Raw genomic sequence first — 18,295 nt, forward strand, 5'->3', positions numbered from 1 at the left:
TATATCACCCAGGTTAAACTTAACACATAATACATATACAATATTACAGGCAGTACACTAGAATATACTTCCCGGCCTTAAAGGGACAGTAGTCCCAAAAGTCCCAATCTGTTCCTAGATGCTTTTAAAGGGCCGGTAGCAGCAATATACATTATTACATGCCCAAATATAGTTTTTACAGTACAATATGTCCAGGGCCATAGTCGCAGGGCAGGAGGCTATCAACCAGGCTTCTCCAGTCCACAGTGGCGAAGTTGGTTTCGCCACAACCGTGTCTCTCTGTACCTCTATCTTCATTACCGTGTCTCTCTGTACCTCTATCTTCATTACCGTGTCTCTCTGTACCTCTATCTTCATTACCGTGTCTCTCTGTACCTCTATCTTCATTACCGTGTCTCTCTGTACCTCTATCTCCATTACCGTGTCTCTCTGTACCTCTATCTCCATTACCGTGTCTCTCTGTACCTCTATCTCCATTACCGTGTCTCTCTGTACCTCTATCTCCATTACCGTGTCTCTCTGTACCTCTATCTCCATTACCGTGTCTCTCTGTACCTCTATCTTCATTACCGTGTCTCTCTGTACCTCTATCTCCATTACCATGTCTCTCTGTACCTCTATCTTCATTACCGTGTCTCTCTGTACCTCTATCTTCATTACCGTGTCTCTCTGTACCTCTATCTCCATTACCGTGTCTCTCTGTACCTCTATCTTCATTACCGTGTCTCTCTGTACCTCTATCTTCATTACCGTGTCTCTCTGTACCTCTATCTTCATTACCGTGTCTCTCTGTACCTCTATCTCCATTACCGTGTCTCTCTGTACCTCTATCTCCATTACCGTGTCTCTCTGTACCTCTATCTTCATTACCGTGTCTCTCTGTACCTCTATCTTCATTACCGTGTCTCTCTGTACCTCTATCTCCATTACCGTGTCTCTCTGTACCTCTATCTCCATTACCGTGTCTCTCTGTACCTCTATCTTCATTACCGTGTCTCTCTGTACCTCTATCTTCATTACCGTGTCTCTCTGTACCTCTATCTCCATTACCGTGTCTCTCTGTACCTCTATCTCCATTACCGTGTCTCTCTGTACCTCTATCTCCATTACCGTGTCTCTCTGTACCTCTATCTTCATTACCGTGTCTCTCTGTACCTCTATCTTCATTACCGTGTCTCTCTGTACCTCTATCTTCATTACCGTGTCTCTCTGTACCTCTATCTCCATTGCCATGACTCTCTGTACCTCTATCTCCATTACCGTGTCTCTCTGTACCTCTATCTTCATTACCGTGTCTCTCTGTACCTCTATCTTCATTACCGTGTCTCTCTGTACCTCTATCTTCATTACCGTGTCTCTCTGTACCTCTATCTTCATTACCGTGTCTCTCTGTACCTCTATCTCCATTACCGTGTCTCTCTGTACCTCTATCTCCATTACCGTGTCTCTCTGTACCTCTATCTCCATTACCGTGTCTCTCTGTACCTCTATCTCCATTACCGTGTCTCTCTGTACCTCTATCTTCATTACCGTGTCTCTCTGTACCTCTATCTTCATTACCGTGTCTCTCTGTACCTCTATCTTCATTACCGTGTCTCTCTGTACCTCTATCTTCATTACCGTGTCTCTCTGTACCTCTATCTTCATTACCGTGTCTCTCTGTACCTCTATCTTCATTACCGTGTCTCTCTGTACCTCTATCTTCATTACCGTGTCTCTCTGTACCTCTATTTTCATTACCGTGTCTCTCTGTACCTCTATCTTCATTACCGTGTCTCTCTGTACCTCTATCTTCATTACCGTGTCTCTCTGTACCTCTATCTTCATTACCGTGTCTCTCTGTACCTCTATCTTCATTACCGTGTCTCTCTGTACCTCTATCTCCATTACCGTGTCTCTCTGTACCTCTATCTTCATTACCGTGTCTCTCTGTACCTCTATCTTCATTACCGTGTCTCTCTGTACCTCTATCTTCATTACCGTGTCTCTCTGTACCTCTATCTTCATTACCATGTCTCTCTGTACCTCTATCTCCATTACCGTGTCTCTCTGTACCTCTATCTCCATTACCGTGTCTCTCTGTACCTCTATCTCCATTACCGTGTCTCTCTGTACCTCTATCTCCATTACCGTGTCTCTCTGTACCTCTATCTCCATTACCGTGTCTCTCTGTACCTCTATCTTCATTACCGTGTCTCTCTGTACCTCTATCTCCATTACCGTGTCTCTCTGTACCTCTATCTCCATTACCGTGTCTCTCTGTACCTCTATCTTCATTACCGTGTCTCTCTGTACCTCTATCTTCATTACCGTGTCTCTCTGTACCTCTATCTTCATTACCGTGTCTCTCTGTACCTCTATCTTCATTACCGTGTCTCTCTGTACCTCTATCTCCATTACCGTGTCTCTCTGTACCTCTATCTTCATTACCGTGTCTCTCTGTACCTCTATCTCCATTACCGTGTCTCTCTGTACCTCTATCTTCATTACCTTGTCTCTCTGTACCTCTATCTTCATTACCATGTCTCTCTGTACCTCTATCTTCATTACCGTGTCTCTCTGTACCTCTATCTCCATTACCGTGTCTCTCTGTACCTCTATCTCCATTACCGTGTCTCTCTGTACCTCTATCTCCATTACCGTGTCTCTCTGTACCTCTATCTTCATTACCGTGTCTCTCTGTACCTCTATCTCCATTGCCATGTCTCTCTGTACCTCTATCTCCATTACCGTGTCTCTCTGTACCTCTATCTTCATTACCGTGTCTCTCTGTACCTCTATCTTCATTACCGTGTCTCTCTGTACCTCTATCTTCATTACCGTGTCTCTCTGTACCTCTATCTCCATTACCGTGTCTCTCTGTACCTCTATCTCCATTACCGTGTCTCTCTGTACCTGTATCTTCATTACCGTGTCTCTCTGTACCTGTATCTTCATTACCGTGTCTCTCTGTACCTCTATCTTCATTACCGTGTCTCTCTGTACCTCTATCTCCATTACCGTGTCTCTCTGTACCTCTATCTCCATTACCGTGTCTCTCTGTACCTCTATCTCCATTACCGTGTCTCTCTGTACCTCTATCTCCATTACCATGTCTCTCTGTACCTCTATCTTCATTACCGTGTCTCTCTGTACCTCTATCTTCATTACCGTGTCTCTCTGTACCTCTATCTCCATTACCGTGTCTCTCTGTACCTCTATCTTCATTACCGTGTCTCTCTGTACCTCTATCTTCATTACCGTGTCTCTCTGTACCTCTATCTTCATTACCGTGTCTCTCTGTACCTCTATCTTCATTACCATGTCTCTCTGTACCTCTATCTTCATTACCGTGTCTCTCTGTACCTCTATCTCCATTACCGTGTCTCTCTGTACCTCTATCTCCATTACCGTGTCTCTCTGTACCTCTATCTCCATTACCGTGTCTCTCTGTACCTCTATCTCCATTACCGTGTCTCTCTGTACCTCTATCTCCATTACCATGTCTCTCTGTACCTCTATCTCCATTACCGTGTCTCTCTGTACCTCTATCTCCATTACCGTGTCTCTCTGTACCTCTATCTTCATTACCGTGTCTCTCTGTACCTCTATCTTCATTACCGTGTCTCTCTGTACCTCTATCTTCATTACCGTGTCTCTCTGTACCTCTATCTCCATTACCGTGTCTCTCTGTACCTCTATCTCCATTACCGTGTCTCTCTGTACCTCTATCTCCATTACCGTGTCTCTCTGTACCTCTATCTTCATTACCGTGTCTCTCTGTACCTCTATCTCCATTACCGTGTCTCTCTGTACCTCTATCTTCATTACCGTGTCTCTCTGTACCTCTATCTCCATTACCGTGTCTCTCTGTACCTCTATCTTCATTACCGTGTCTCTCTGTACCTCTATCTTCATTACCATGTCTCTCTGTACCTCTATCTTCATTACCGTGTCTCTCTGTACCTCTATCTCCATTACCGTGTCTCTCTGTACCTCTATCTCCATTACCGTGTCTCTCTGTACCTCTATCTTCATTACCGTGTCTCTCTGTACCTCTATCTTCATTACCGTGTCTCTCTGTACCTCTATCTTCATTACCGTGTCTCTCTGTACCTCTATCTTCATTACCGTGTCTCTCTGTACCTCTATCTCCATTACCGTGTCTCTCTGTACCTCTATCTTCATTACCGTGTCTCTCTGTACCTCTATCTCCATTACCATGTCTCTCTGTACCTCTATCTTCATTACCGTGTCTCTCTGTACCTCTATCTTCATTACCGTGTCTCTCTGTACCTCTATCTCCATTACCGTGTCTCTCTGTACCTCTATCTTCATTACCGTGTCTCTCTGTACCTCTATCTCTATTACCGTGTCTCTCTGTACCTCTATCTCCATTACCGTGTCTCTCTGTACCTCTATCTTCATTACCGTGTCTCTCTGTACCTCTATCTTCATTACCGTGTCTCTCTGTACCTCTATCTTCATTACCGTGTCTCTCTGTACCTCTATCTTCATTACCGTGTCTCTCTGTACCTCTATCTTCATTACCGTGTCTCTCTGTACCTCTATCTCCATTACCGTGTCTCTCTGTACCTCTATCTCCATTACCGTGTCTCTCTGTACCTCTATCTTCATTACCGTGTCTCTCTGTACCTCTATCTTCATTACCGTGTCTCTCTGTACCTCTATCTCCATTACCGTGTCTCTCTGTACCTCTATCTCCATTACCGTGTCTCTCTGTACCTCTATCTCTATTACCGTGTCTCTCTGTACCTCTATCTCCATTACCGTGTCTCTCTGTACCTCTATCTTCATTACCGTGTCTCTCTGTACCTCTATCTCCATTACCGTGTCTCTCTGTACCTCTATCTTCATTCGCGTGTCTCTCTGTACCTCTATCTTCATTACCGTGTCTCTCTGTACCTCTATCTTCATTACCGTGTCTCTCTGTACCTCTATCTCCATTACCGTGTCTCTCTGTACCTCTATCTTCATTACCGTGTCTCTCTGTACCTCTATCTCCATTACCGTGTCTCTCTGTACCTCTATCTCCATTACCTTGTCTCTCTGTACCTCTATCTTCATTACCGTGTCTCTCTGTACCTCTATCTTCATTACCGTGTCTCTCTGTACCTCTATCTCCATTACCGTGTCTCTCTGTACCTCTATCTCCATTACCGTGTCTCTCTGTACCTCTATCTCCATTACCGTGTCTCTCTGTACCTCTATCTTCATTACCGTGTCTCTCTGTACCTCTATCTCCATTACCGTGTCTCTCTGTACCTCTATCTTCATTACCGTGTCTCTCTGTACCTCTATCTTCATTACCGTGTCTCTCTGTACCTCTATCTTCATTACCGTGTCTCTCTGTACCTCTATCTTCATTACCGTGTCTCTCTGTACCTCTATCTCCATTAACGTGTCTCTCTGTACCTCTATCTCCATTACCATGTCTCTCTGTACCTCTATCTCCATTACCGTGTCTCTCTGTACCTCTATCTCCATTACCGTGTCTCTCTGTACCTCTATCTCCATTACCATGTCTCTCTGTACCTCTATCTTCATTACCGTGTCTCTCTGTACCTCTATCTTCATTACCGTGTCTCTCTGTACCTCTATCTCCATTACCGTGTCTCTCTGTACCTCTATCTCCATTACCGTGTCTCTCTGTACCTCTATCTCCATTACCGTGTCTCTCTGTACCTCTATCTCCATTACCGTGTCTCTCTGTACCTCTATCTCCATTACCGTGTCTCTCTGTACCTCTATCTCCATTTCTGTGTCTCTCTGTACCTCTATCTTCATTACCGTGTCTCTCTGTACCTCTATCTCCATTACCGTGTCTCTCTGTACCTCTATCTCCATTACCGTGTCTCTCTGTACCTCTATCTCCATTACCATGTCTCTCTGTACCTCTATCTCCATTACCGTTTCTCTCTGTACCTCTATCTCCATTACCGTGTCTCTCTGTACCTCTATCTTCATTACCGTGTCTCTCTGTACCTCTATCTTCATTACCGTGTCTCTCTGTACCTCTATCTTCATTACCGTGTCTCTCTGTACCTCTATCTCCATTACCGTGTCTCTCTGTACCTCTATCTCCATTACCGTGTCTCTCTGTACCTCTATCTCCATTACCGTGTCTCTCTGTACCTCTATCTTCATTACCGTGTCTCTCTGTAACTCTATCTTCATTGCTTTAAAGAAGGCCCTGTCTGTACCTCTCTCTTTGTATTTAAACAATCACCCCAGTGTAAGTAAAGGCTGATTATACTAACAGTATTGTAAAACCAAGTTACAATAATTCATTCTATATAATGAGTGTCTAGTGCTTGTAATATTATGGTAAAAGTTTGTATTTTATTATCACCATTTACAGATTTTTTTTTGATTTTTTTTTATGTAGAATTTACCTGGCGTCCAGAAATGCGAGAAATTCCCATCTCCCCTGTATTACTGGGTAAGAGGGTCACTTTACAATATAATATTTCTAATTATTATCCAATTGCTCTGGTTGTGAGATGGTTTAAGAAGGAGGAGGGAAGCCAAGCATTAACTCCTGTAAATTCTGGTGAGAAATATGAAATCCCAAATCTTGGCTCTGCCAGACAGCCGGATAATACGTACAGCTGCACAGCATGTCTGGGTATCACTCCATCACTGAGCTCAGAGCAAGGAGCACAATTCATCTGCAGAGTGGAACATCCCAGCCTGGAGCAACCAATAGAGAAATGGACTGAACCATTACATGTGAAGGGTGAGTGATAATTATTATTATTTTTTTGTAATTCTTTATTTTTGTTGTGAACAGATTACATAACAGGCTTGCCTTGCCACAAAAGCAGTAGTGCGCATAAGAATAATATAGCGTTGAAAACATTGTGGCAATGGGTCTGCACAATTGTTATATTTAGTAAGAGCATAAGGTAAGAGAAACAGGCTAGTAGTTAGGTAGATCACTGTGTGTCATGCTAGGTAGTGATAGGACAGGCGACTACAGGATAACAGTGTGTCAAAGATCGGTTGTCAGGCAGCGCTGTTAGTCTAAGGAAGCATAATTAGCCATCGTAACAGAACAGGGTCTACTCAAGTGTCAAGAGATAGTAACCAGTGGGTTGCTTGAAAATACGTGAGCATCAACATATAGGGTTAAACTAAGGCATAACTAAGCTAAAATAAAATGTTAACATTGTCATCTGTGTTATGAGAGAGCATATTTAAGCCACAAGATAGGTAAGAACCGTCAGTGTTCACATTAGGTTTGTCCTAAATCAGACCGTTTGCCAGGCAACAGGAGGGGCGCAGAAGGAGGCATTGTTAGCGGTCTTCAACCAATACCATGCGCATGCCACAGTGGACAGTCCATCTCCTGGTTGGGTGTATCAGTCCCCCTATCCAGCGTGCTGAAAGTCAGGCTGCGCTGCAAATGCTGCAAGCGAGTTGTCAGCGTTTCGCAGCGTGGCAAGTCCCTGTCTCTGCGGCTCCGGGCTTTAAAGGGAGCCAGTGCCCTTAGTCCGTTTATCCCCCTTTTCCGAGTGACGGGATCGTGGGTCCCCGGGATTTCCGGGTGGCGGTCTCCCCGCAGGTATGTGGACTATGGCATGGAAGGATCTCCAGTTGAGCCCCCAGCCTAGAAGAGGTACAGGCATCAGCTGCTGCTTGACAGGCGTCTTCATCTCGGGAAGGGTAAGCAAGGGTCCCCGCTTGGCAAGGCGGTCCCAGAAGGCTTGGCATATTGCCTCGAACCGAGCATCAAAGGCCTCACTCCAGCTCTGGCCTATCAGGCTTATTTGGCTGTACTGGGGTTTTCAATGCAGCGGCCATCTTGAAGGTACCGCAAGGCTTGCAGGTTTTCTCTGTTTAGGCTTCATGGTGCAGGCTTAGTGGACCCAGTGGGGACCGGGATAACCCCCACCGGTCCAGAGGAGGGGGATAACGGGGTAGGTAGACTCCACGTGTTGCAACGAAGCGCTGAGTGGATGATCGTCCGCTTCACCTGTCCCGCAGCAACGGTAGGCCGCAGTGGGGGTCTCTGTGTGGAATTTGGGCTGATGAGTTGCATAAAGTCTCTAGATTTTCCCCTGGGTCTCCAGTTATGGGTATGTAGCTTGGTGAGTCATTTGTGGCGGGCTGGCTGTCAGTAAATCAGCCAGAGTTTGTGGTTTAAAGTGGGAGCTCACTCGATGTGCAGCCAGCCGCCATGATGCCCAGGCCCCGCCCCAGGTGAGTGACTTTTAAATGCAATTAAATATGCTACGTTTAACAACAGACCTCAAACTGGGTCAGGGTGGCAGATTTGAAAGAGAAGGAAATTAAATGGCTCCATAACATGACAGTCCAATCGCAATCCGATTATCCCAACAAGCTGAATATAACGCACAGCATTAACCCTATGTCCTATGTGACACTGAAACTAGTAAAAGGAAAGGCTGCAGTGGGACAGTAAAGATAAGGGAACTATTATTTCCTCCAGCCATTGTTCATGCAGGGAGATATTTATTAAATCCTGACTATGCAGTGCATTTTTTTTTAATCCTTACTATGCAGTGACATTTTGAATCCATAACATTAATTGGATTAAATATAATGTAATTTACTGTAATGACTTTCTATATGGGTGCCTTGTGAAACGTTACTCAGAATTCTTACCGTGTTCTCCATCTCTGTGCAATTATTTCATGCAAGGTCCATTAACCTGTAATATGTTAAATGGAATTTATAATGTAAAGAATTGTAATATTGTAAATGTAATATTTTATTCTAGCTAAACCAGCAGTGTCGGAGCCAGTAACAGTGAGTCTCTGTGAGTCCGGAGAGATAATGTATTCACTGAATCTACAGAACTTTTATCCAAAGGAGATCAAGATTATCTGGACCTATGGACCAGGACAGTCCCAGAAACCCGTGACATCCAATGATGTTATCAAACCAAATTCAGATCTCACTTACAGCATCCAGAGTGAATTAAAGGTTCCTGGGGACAACTTTAAAGATCCAAACTTTATAGTGTGTGTTTCATGGGAACATTCATCTCTGGATTATCCAGAACATCGGAAATTCTGTGCTAAGGATCCAGGTAAGGAAACAGGGAGTCTAGATGGAAGTTTAATGTGGAATATTTAATACATATTACTTACATTTACTAACATTTAATTATAATACAGTCATTTATAAATATGCCAATAACTGATGGTATGTTTAGATCTGCTCTTCTCTATTCAATCTAAACTTATTTGTCTTTTCCTACATTCCAGATTTGTGTATTTATGCCCCTATTCTCTATTTTTTTTTATCTCTTCACCTCCTTCCAGTCTCAGTTATCATGCAATCACCTTCCAGTCTTATTTAATATCATTCTGCACCTTTATCTCAAACTTCTTAAACTTAAAATGACCATTCTCACCGCCATCTCAATTACCATGTCTCTCCATACCTCCATTCTCAGTTACTATTATCCTCCCTATCACCGTCTGAGTTATCATTATATAAACCATAATCCTCCCTATCACCATCTGAGGTATCATGTTTTCTGCAATTACTATATTATGTGTAGCAGACTCCAGGTAACCCAACTGGTTACATCCGCTATTTCCTCTCACAGCCGAACTGGAACAGTAGTTAAAGCACATCCATGGGAATGTAACTTGTCGAGACATAGTTCTCGGAGTCAACTGGTTTTATTAGGGCCAAGTGGCCTGCTTATATACACATAGAACAGCAGGGATCTACAGTAATGAATGCATGCCCCTGCATGGAGTCCCCCTTCAGGTCCACACACCAAACTCCTCCCTTTAATTCATGTAACTGAGAGATAATTGAGTCTAAAGGACACTAAATCAATTATCTCTCAAATACAGAAAAACATACACAAAATAATAAATTCATACAAAACATACACAAAACGAAATAGGAACCCTACAACTCTTACATCCCCAGATAGCCTGGATCTGAGTGCCCAAGTTCTCCAAATACCGCTCAGATAAGTTTGGTAGAAATGAAAAACCACTGGGCTAAAGTTCTGACTGAGCGACCACTATAGCCCAAAAGAGTTCTAGACGTAAAGTAGCTAGGACTGGTCAACTTCTAGAGGCTCCTATCCGAACACTGACGAATGCTCCCCTTGGCTGCATAGTAGCAAACGTTCCCCTCGTTCAGTAGTTTCTAACTTCCGAACAGCGTTGTTTGTATATTCTTGGAATAGAAGCACGCAGCAGTCCTGTTTCACCGAGCTCTAGTGTTTGAATTTAGTTCCACGAGCTCGACGACCAAGTCCCGCTGCTCCCATTTGTGCGACAAGATAGCTGCAGTTCACTGCATCTTATGTGTTTGAGAGTTTGCGAACAGACTCCATTAACTAGAGTCTGTCTATTCGGTAGTTTGTGGAAAGCGGCCACCCAGGGAACGTTCTAATAATTACTTCTCCAAGATGGGAAGCAGCCAGGAGAGTGGTTGGTGTTCAGTAGTTTTAGTAGTCTGGGGAACCACACGAACAGCAGTCAAACAAAGGGGCGAAAAATCCTGAGATTAACAAACAAAAACCTTGTTACAGCCGTACATTCTGCCACATTCTGCCTCCATCTCAGTTACTATGTCTATTTCCTCTATTTCCATCTCGGTTTCTGCTTTTTATCTTCCTTTCTCTAACTCAGTTAATCATCTCCCAACAGCCTTTGTCTCTATTCCTTTTGACACCTAAACTCAGTCATGATGTTTCCTTTTCCCACATTCCTTAATCTCTGCTCCATTTACTATTAACACACTAGTTCTCGCTCACTTATAGACTCACTAAGTAACATGGCACTGGGGCAATATCAGAACAGATCAGATCTTAACTTGACTGGCCACAATATCTGTGAATCTTAAAGGAACACTATAGAGTCAGGAACCCAAGCATGTATTCCTGACCCTATAGTGTTAAACCCCCCATTAAGGCGCTTGCCCCACCCCTTTTGTAACGTTATCAAAACTGCCAATTTTTAGTGAATCCAATGCTTTGCCATAGGGAAAGCATTGGATTGGCTAAAATCGGCAAGCGGGCAGGATGGGGGCGGGGTCATATGCCATTTTGGCCAATCAGCACAATGCATCTCTATGTGGAAAATTCAGCGTCTCCATGCAGAGCGTGGAGACCTGAACGGCAGTGCTGCTTTTTCGGCAGCACTGACCCAGGAAGCACCTCCAGTGGCCCTCTAAGGCGTGGCCACTTGGAGGTGTCCCTACAGGCAATGTAAACACGGCCTTTTCTTTGAAAAGGCTGTGTTTATATGATAAATGCCTGAAGGTAATGATTATAATCACCAGAGCAAATACATTAAGCTGTAGTTGTTCTGGTGACTATAGTGTCCCTTTAACCCTGTTATTGCACTCAGAGCGTCACTACAAATGGTCATCAAACATCTATTAATGAATCTACAAAATGCCATTGTAATATGTAGGTATTTAAACAATCACCCTGGTTTAAGTAAAGGCTGATAATATGAACAGTTTTGTAAAACCAAGTTACAATTACTTGATTCTATATGAGTGTCTAGTGCTTGTAAGGTTATGTTTATAGTTTGTATTTTATTATCACCATTTATAGATAATTTTTTTTGGTTTATGTAGAATTTACCTGGCGTCCAGAAATTCAAGAAATTCCCATCCCTCCTGTATTGCTGGGTCAGAGGGTCACCCTACAATATAATATTTCTAATTATTACCCGGATGTTCTGGCTGTGGGATGGTTTAAAAAGGAGAAGGGAAGCCGAGCATTAACTCCTGTAAATTCTGGTGAGAAATATGAAATCCCAAATCTCAGTCATGACAAACAGCCGGATAATATGTACAGCTGTACAGCATGTCTGGTTATCACTCCATCACTGAGCTCAGAGCAAGGAGCACAATTCATCCTCAGAGTGGACTATCCCAGCCTGGTGAAACCAATAGAGACATGGACTAAACCATTACAAGTGAAGGGTGAGTGTCTTGTAAATGCAATCAATATGCTATGTTCAACAACAGACCTCAAACTAGGTCAGGGTGACATCATTGAAAGAGGGGGAATAAATGGCTCAATTACATGATAGTCCCATCACAATCAGATTATCTCACCAAACATTATGGCTAGCATTAACCAATCATTGTTAACAGGAGTAGTCCCAGAAGATTGGAAGTTAGCGAATGTTGTGCCCATTCACAAGAAAGGTAATAGGGAGGAGTCGGGCAACTATAGGCCAGTAAGCCTTACTTCAGTAGTGGGGAAAGTAATGGAAACCATGTTAAAGGATAGGATTGTTGAACATCTAAAAACACATGGATTTCAAGATCAGAGACAACATGGGTTTACTTCACGGAGATAATGCCAAACTAATCTTATTGATTTTTTTGATTGGGTAACTAAAATTATAGATCAGGGTGGTGCAGTAGACATTGCTTACCTAGATTTCAGTAAGGCTTTTGACACTGTTGCACATAGAAGGCTTATCAATAAACTACAATCTTTGAGTTTGGATTCCAATATTGTTGAATGGGTAAGGCAGTGGCTGAGTGACAGGCAACAGAGGGTTGTAGTCAATGGAGTATATTCGAAGCTTAGGCTTGTCACCAGTGGGGTACCTCAGGGATCTGTACTTGGACCCATTCTCTTTAATATTTTTATTAGTGATATTGCAGAAGGTCTTGATGGTAAGGTGTGTCTTTTTGCGGATGATACTAAGATATGTAACAGGGTTGATGTTCCAGGAGGGATAAGCCAAATGGCAAATGATTTAGGTAAACTAGAAAAATGGTCAGAGTTGTGGCAACTGACATTTAATGTGGATAAGTGCAAGATAATGCATCTTGGACGTAAAAACCCAAGGGCAGAGTACAGAATATTTGATCGACTCCTAATCTCAACATCTGAGGAAAGGGATTTAGGGGTGATTATTTCTGATGACTTAAAGGTAGGCAGACAATGTAATAGAGCAGCAGGAAATGCTAGCAGAATGCTTGGTTGTATAGGGAGAGGTATTAGCAGTAGAAAGAGGGAAGTGCTCATGCCATTGTACAGAACACTGGTGAGACCTCACTTGGAGTATTGTACACAGTACTGGAGACCGTATCTCCAGAAGGATATTGATACTTTAGAGAGAGTTCAGAGAAGGGCTACTAAACTGGTTCATGGATTGCAGGATAAAACTTACCAGGAAAGGTTAAAGGATCTTAACATGTATAGCATGGAGGAAAGACGAGACGGGGGGGATATGATAGAAACATTTAAATACATAAAGGGAATCAACACAGTAAAGGAGGAGACTATATTTAAAAGAAGAAAAACTACCACAACAAGAGGACATAGTCTTAAATTAGAGGGGCAAAGGTTTAAAAATAATACCAGGAAGTATTACTTTACTGATAGGGTAGTGGATGCATGGAATAGCATTCCAGCTGAAGTGGTAGAGGTTAACACAGTGAAGGAGTTTAAGCATGCGTGGGATAGGCATAAGGCTATCCTAACTATAAGATAAGGCCAGGGACTAATGAAAGTATTTAGAAAATTGGGCAGACTAGATGGGCCGAATGGTTCTGATCTGCCGTCACATTCTATGTTTCTATGTTTCTATAATACAGAATGGATCAATTTACAGTAATAATGGAGATATGGCTGGTTTGGCTACATTTCACTCTCTGCTGCCCCCCAGGCCCTATGTGGTATTGCAAACTAGTGAAAAAAAGAGCTAAAGTAGATCATTCGAAACGATACAATTATTTTCCATTGTTCATGCAGGGAGGTTTTTAAAATTGCGACTATGCAGTGACGTTCTGAATCCAAAAGGTTGATGAATTAAATACAGATGGACTAAATAAGCCCCATAATTTACTCGATATCTCCCATTACAAATGGAGGACTGATTGCTTAATGAATAATTATCTCTTTCCAGCCAAACCTGAAATGATGGAACCTGTGAAATTAACCATTTGTGACACAGGAGATATGCAGTGTGCAATGAATCTGAGACATTTCTATCCTCAGAATTTGCGGATCAGGTGGTTCTGGGGGGAAAATCTCATAAAATCTGAGGAGAAATATGAAAAAAATCCCGATCTAACATTTAATGTTCTGAGTGAATGTAGAATTAACGAGAGAGATTTCCAAAATCCAGCCTATAACATACGCGCTACATGGGAACATGAATCCATGGAGGGCTGTGAGTCCAGAGACCTTTCTATTAGAGATCCAGGTAAGCAACTAGTGATGGGAACAAAACCTTCTAGATAGATGGTACATACAATCTATTGCTGAGATTTCTGCTATAAATTGGTTACATGTTGCAGCTTTGGTTCCAATGCAAACTTTCTTGAAATCAGACTTAGCTACATTAAACCACCATCCATCCTTATCTTCACATTTCCTATAATTCCTGTTTTGGTTAGGTTTGCTTGGTTAGCATTAGTGATTTGTTTTTTAAAGTGTCACTGTCACCTTCTGGGGACATTGCCAAATTTGCTGGGGGCTTGTAGGGTGAGAGTTCTTCTTTTTTCTGCCCCCTTTCAGCACCAGGAGCCGATGATACTGCGCATTACTGTGTCTCTCTATCTACTACAGCATTGAAGTCTATGGAGGTTCCTGTGAGACTGCGGGCTCCTCCATAGACTCAGCCAATTCACTGCAGCCGTCACAGGAGAAAGCTGTCGGATTGACACCTATACTCCACCCTGAGTTTTAGACAGTTAGACAGAGGAGAAATATGGAGGCAGAGTAGTCCCTACTTCACTCTGTCTATCTCTTAACTGGGTTAAAAGATTCTATCTTTATGAAATACTCACATTTCAGGAAGGGGTGGGTGACATTGCCTCTTTAAGTGTTTACAATTTAGCTAAAATGCATTTTTATCATATTAACAAAGGGTCTTATGCCTGCAAGCACATGGACACCGATGTAGGATGTGCTCAGGGCCGGCGCCACCTGTAAGGCGACCTAGGCAGCCGCCTAGGGCGCAACTTACCAGGGGGCGCCGGATCCCTGTCCCCGCTGCGCCTCCTCATGCTGCGCCGCCTGAGCTCTTTAACAAGCCCCAGGCGGCGCAGCACTGCTGCATGGAGGGCGGCCGGGTTTATGACCGGCAGGAGGGAAGCGCAGAGCACTCCCTCCTTCCGGTCTCTCCATGTATTGTGGCCGGGTGGCGCGGAACGCGGGACAGGAACCTTTGTTTCCTGTACCCGGCCGCCGGCGGAATGACAGGAAATGCTCACTGCCCGCGTTCCGCGCCGCCCGACTACGCTACATGGGCAGGAGGGGAGGGTAAGGACCACTAAGGGGGGGGGGGTTAAGGACCACTAAGGGGGGGAGGGGGGGTTTAAGGACCACTAAGGGGGGGGAGGGGGGGTTTAAGGACCACTAAAGGGAGGGGGAGGGGGGTTTAAGGACCACGAGGGGGGGTGTTTAAGGACTACGAGGGGGGGGGTTTAAGGACCACTAAGGGGAGGGGGGGTTAAGGACCACTAAGGGAGGAGTGGGGGGGGTATAAGGACCACTAATGATACCGGAGAAACTGACGGAAGCCAAGCACAGAGAGATGGACACAGGTTTCTTCAGGAAGGAAGAGATTCTTTATTGGATCACCGATCGGGACTCAGAGGGACTAGCGTCACCAAAATACCACAAGTTCTGAGCCCCGGACAATAGTGCAGGCTCCTTATATAGGCACATAACTCCTCCCATATTAAGCTCCACCCGCACATTCTCTTAACCAATCAACACAAATAAGAATTAACTTCCTGTTTGACCGCATGGCCTGTCCAGCACAATGGAGGAGGGGAATACTATATCCTGTATTCTTGCACATGCTCCGTACACTACTGATCGTATCTTGCCACGTGCAACCAACTGATCGATACGTCAGCATATGCACGTACACATGCCACGTGGTAATCTCGGCCTACTAAATTTATTTTTACCGAGATTCCACCACATTCCCCCCTTTGATGCCTCTTGATATTTTACAATTACTTGAGGCATCACTTAACCTCAGTTCGCTTACACCGCAAGTTACCTTGAACCAGACCAGACTTATCTTATGATGTGAATCTTCAACATTCATCTTCCTGCATTGGTTCTCCTTGATCTAGAGCCTTATACTTATATATCGCCATTATCTGTGCAGCAGCCTTCCTCTCTGCTATATTTTCTATCAGGCTTTGCACAGACCTAACTACTAAGGGTATAAGACACGGTAGGAGTAGACACAACATTAAAATCAGTAGGACTCCACCTACCCAGGGCCGGCCTTAGGCATTTAGACGCCCTGTGCGAAAAATCTTCACAGCGCCCCCCCCCGTCATCCATGTATGCTGTTATGTTTGTGTTGTCTGTGTATGTAATAGTACGTGTGATGACTGTGTGTGATATGTATGCTATGCGTGATTTTTGTAATGGGTATATTAACAGTGTGTGATATGCGTGTATTGGTTGTATGTGACACACACACACACACACACACACACACACAGAGTCAGACGGCCATACACACACAGGAAGACATCCACACACACACAGGCAGACAGTCATACACACACACAGGCAGACAGTCATACACACACACAGGCAGACAGTCATACACACACACACAGACACACAAAGGCAGACAGTCATACACACAGACACACACAGGCAGACAGTCATACACACAGACACACACAGACAGTAATACACACAGACACACACAGAGGCAGACAGTAATACACACAGACACACACACACAGTCATACACACAGAGGCAGACAGTCATACACACAGAGGCAGACAGTCATACACACAGAGGCAGTCATACACAGTCACACACACAGAGGCAGACAGTAATACACACAGACAAACACACAGAGGCAGACAGTAATACACACAGACACACAGTGGCAGACAGTAATACACACAGACACACAGTGGCAGACAGTCATATACACACACACACACGCAGACAGTCATACACACACACACACAGGCAGATAGTCATACACACAGAGGCAGACAGTCATACACACAGACACACACACACAGAGGCAGACAGTCATACACACAGACACACAGAGGCAGACAGTCATACACACAGACACACACAGAGGCAGACAGTCATACACACACACACACACACACACACAGACAGTAACACACACACACACACAGAGGCAGACAGTCATACACAGACACACAGACAGTAACACACACACACACAGAGGCAGACAGTCATACACACAGGCAGAGAGTCACACTCACCTGACAATCACACAGTTACCTGTGGAGTTAATTGTGGAGGCAGTGCAGCTCCTGATGACTGTTTGGTGGGGAAGCAGGGACTCCTTCCTGCTTCCCCTGCAGCAGTTTTCCGGCGCTTTTAGCTCCGCCCCCGCCGCACGGTAAGCTCCGCCCCCGCTGCAAATTTAAAAAAAAAAAAAAAAAATTTTTTTTTTTTTTTTTTTTTTTTAAAACGGCTGTGCGGCCGCACGGCGCCCCCTGCTCCATGGCGCCCTGTGCGGCCGCACAGCTCGCACACCCCTAAGGCCGGCCCTGCACCTACCACTGCCTTATGCCCTCCAAACCACTCATACCAGCTACCAAACCAACTACTTGGATTATACCCTTTCCATACCTGAGTAGGCACATGCGCTAGTTTAACCATATGGCTAGTAAGCTCAGCTATTGCTTGCCCTTCGTCATCTATTTGAAGACAGCAATTGCTTAGGTTAAACTTCCCACATACACCTCCCTCTACTGCCAAAAGGTAATCCAAGGCTAATCTATTCTGGTATACTGCTGTCCTCATCCTAGTATTATGTTTCGCTAGGAGATTGAGCGCTTGTGATGTTTCGTTAGTGATAATCTCAACCACCGCCTGTAATCTTATAATGCGGTTGAGCATATAAATAGGGGTTCTATAACCGAAGGTACCATCTTCTGCCCACGTGGCTGGCCCATAATAATCTATAATACGCTGGGGAGGCCATTCATTATCTTCCCAGGCGCCTATCTCTATGGGCCCCCTTTTCTTCCTATGATTCACATCATACACTTTAACACCTAAAGTCTCACCTGTTTCAATCGGTAACAAGAAGAAGGATGGTTTGAGCATACCCAACACACATGCCCCTTCCCAGTCCTGTGGCAACTCCGAATAGGCTTTCTTACCACAGATCCAGTACAAATTTGCTGGGGCTCTCCAGGTAGATGTGATAGATAGATCAAACCACACATCCTTTAAATTGGCGTATCTAGCAAACGGGTTAGATGGTTCTGAGACATTTGAAGCCGACCACCAAGTTGTATTTTTAGTATCATCATCATAAGCTTTTTGCCCTAGAC

At 44.1% G+C, this 18,295-nt stretch overlaps 1 protein-coding gene across 1 annotated transcript in view; it reads left to right on the top strand.

Annotated features, from left to right (window-relative positions):
- The window catches only part of LOC134571358 (uncharacterized), a 232,721-nt gene that overhangs the window by 83,346 nt on the left and 131,080 nt on the right, over positions 1-18,295 (top strand). The window contains exons 14-17 of the mRNA XM_063429560.1: positions 6,389-6,739; positions 8,747-9,058; positions 11,587-11,937; positions 13,884-14,183. Coding sequence (XP_063285630.1) covers positions 6,389-6,739; positions 8,747-9,058; positions 11,587-11,937; positions 13,884-14,183 — 1,314 coding nt within the window. The remainder of the gene's footprint in view (positions 1-6,388; positions 6,740-8,746; positions 9,059-11,586; positions 11,938-13,883; positions 14,184-18,295) is intronic.

The sequence above is a fragment of the Pelobates fuscus genome, chromosome 8, assembly GCF_036172605.1.
Source record: "Pelobates fuscus isolate aPelFus1 chromosome 8, aPelFus1.pri, whole genome shotgun sequence".
NCBI lineage: Eukaryota > Metazoa > Chordata > Amphibia > Anura > Pelobatidae > Pelobates > Pelobates fuscus.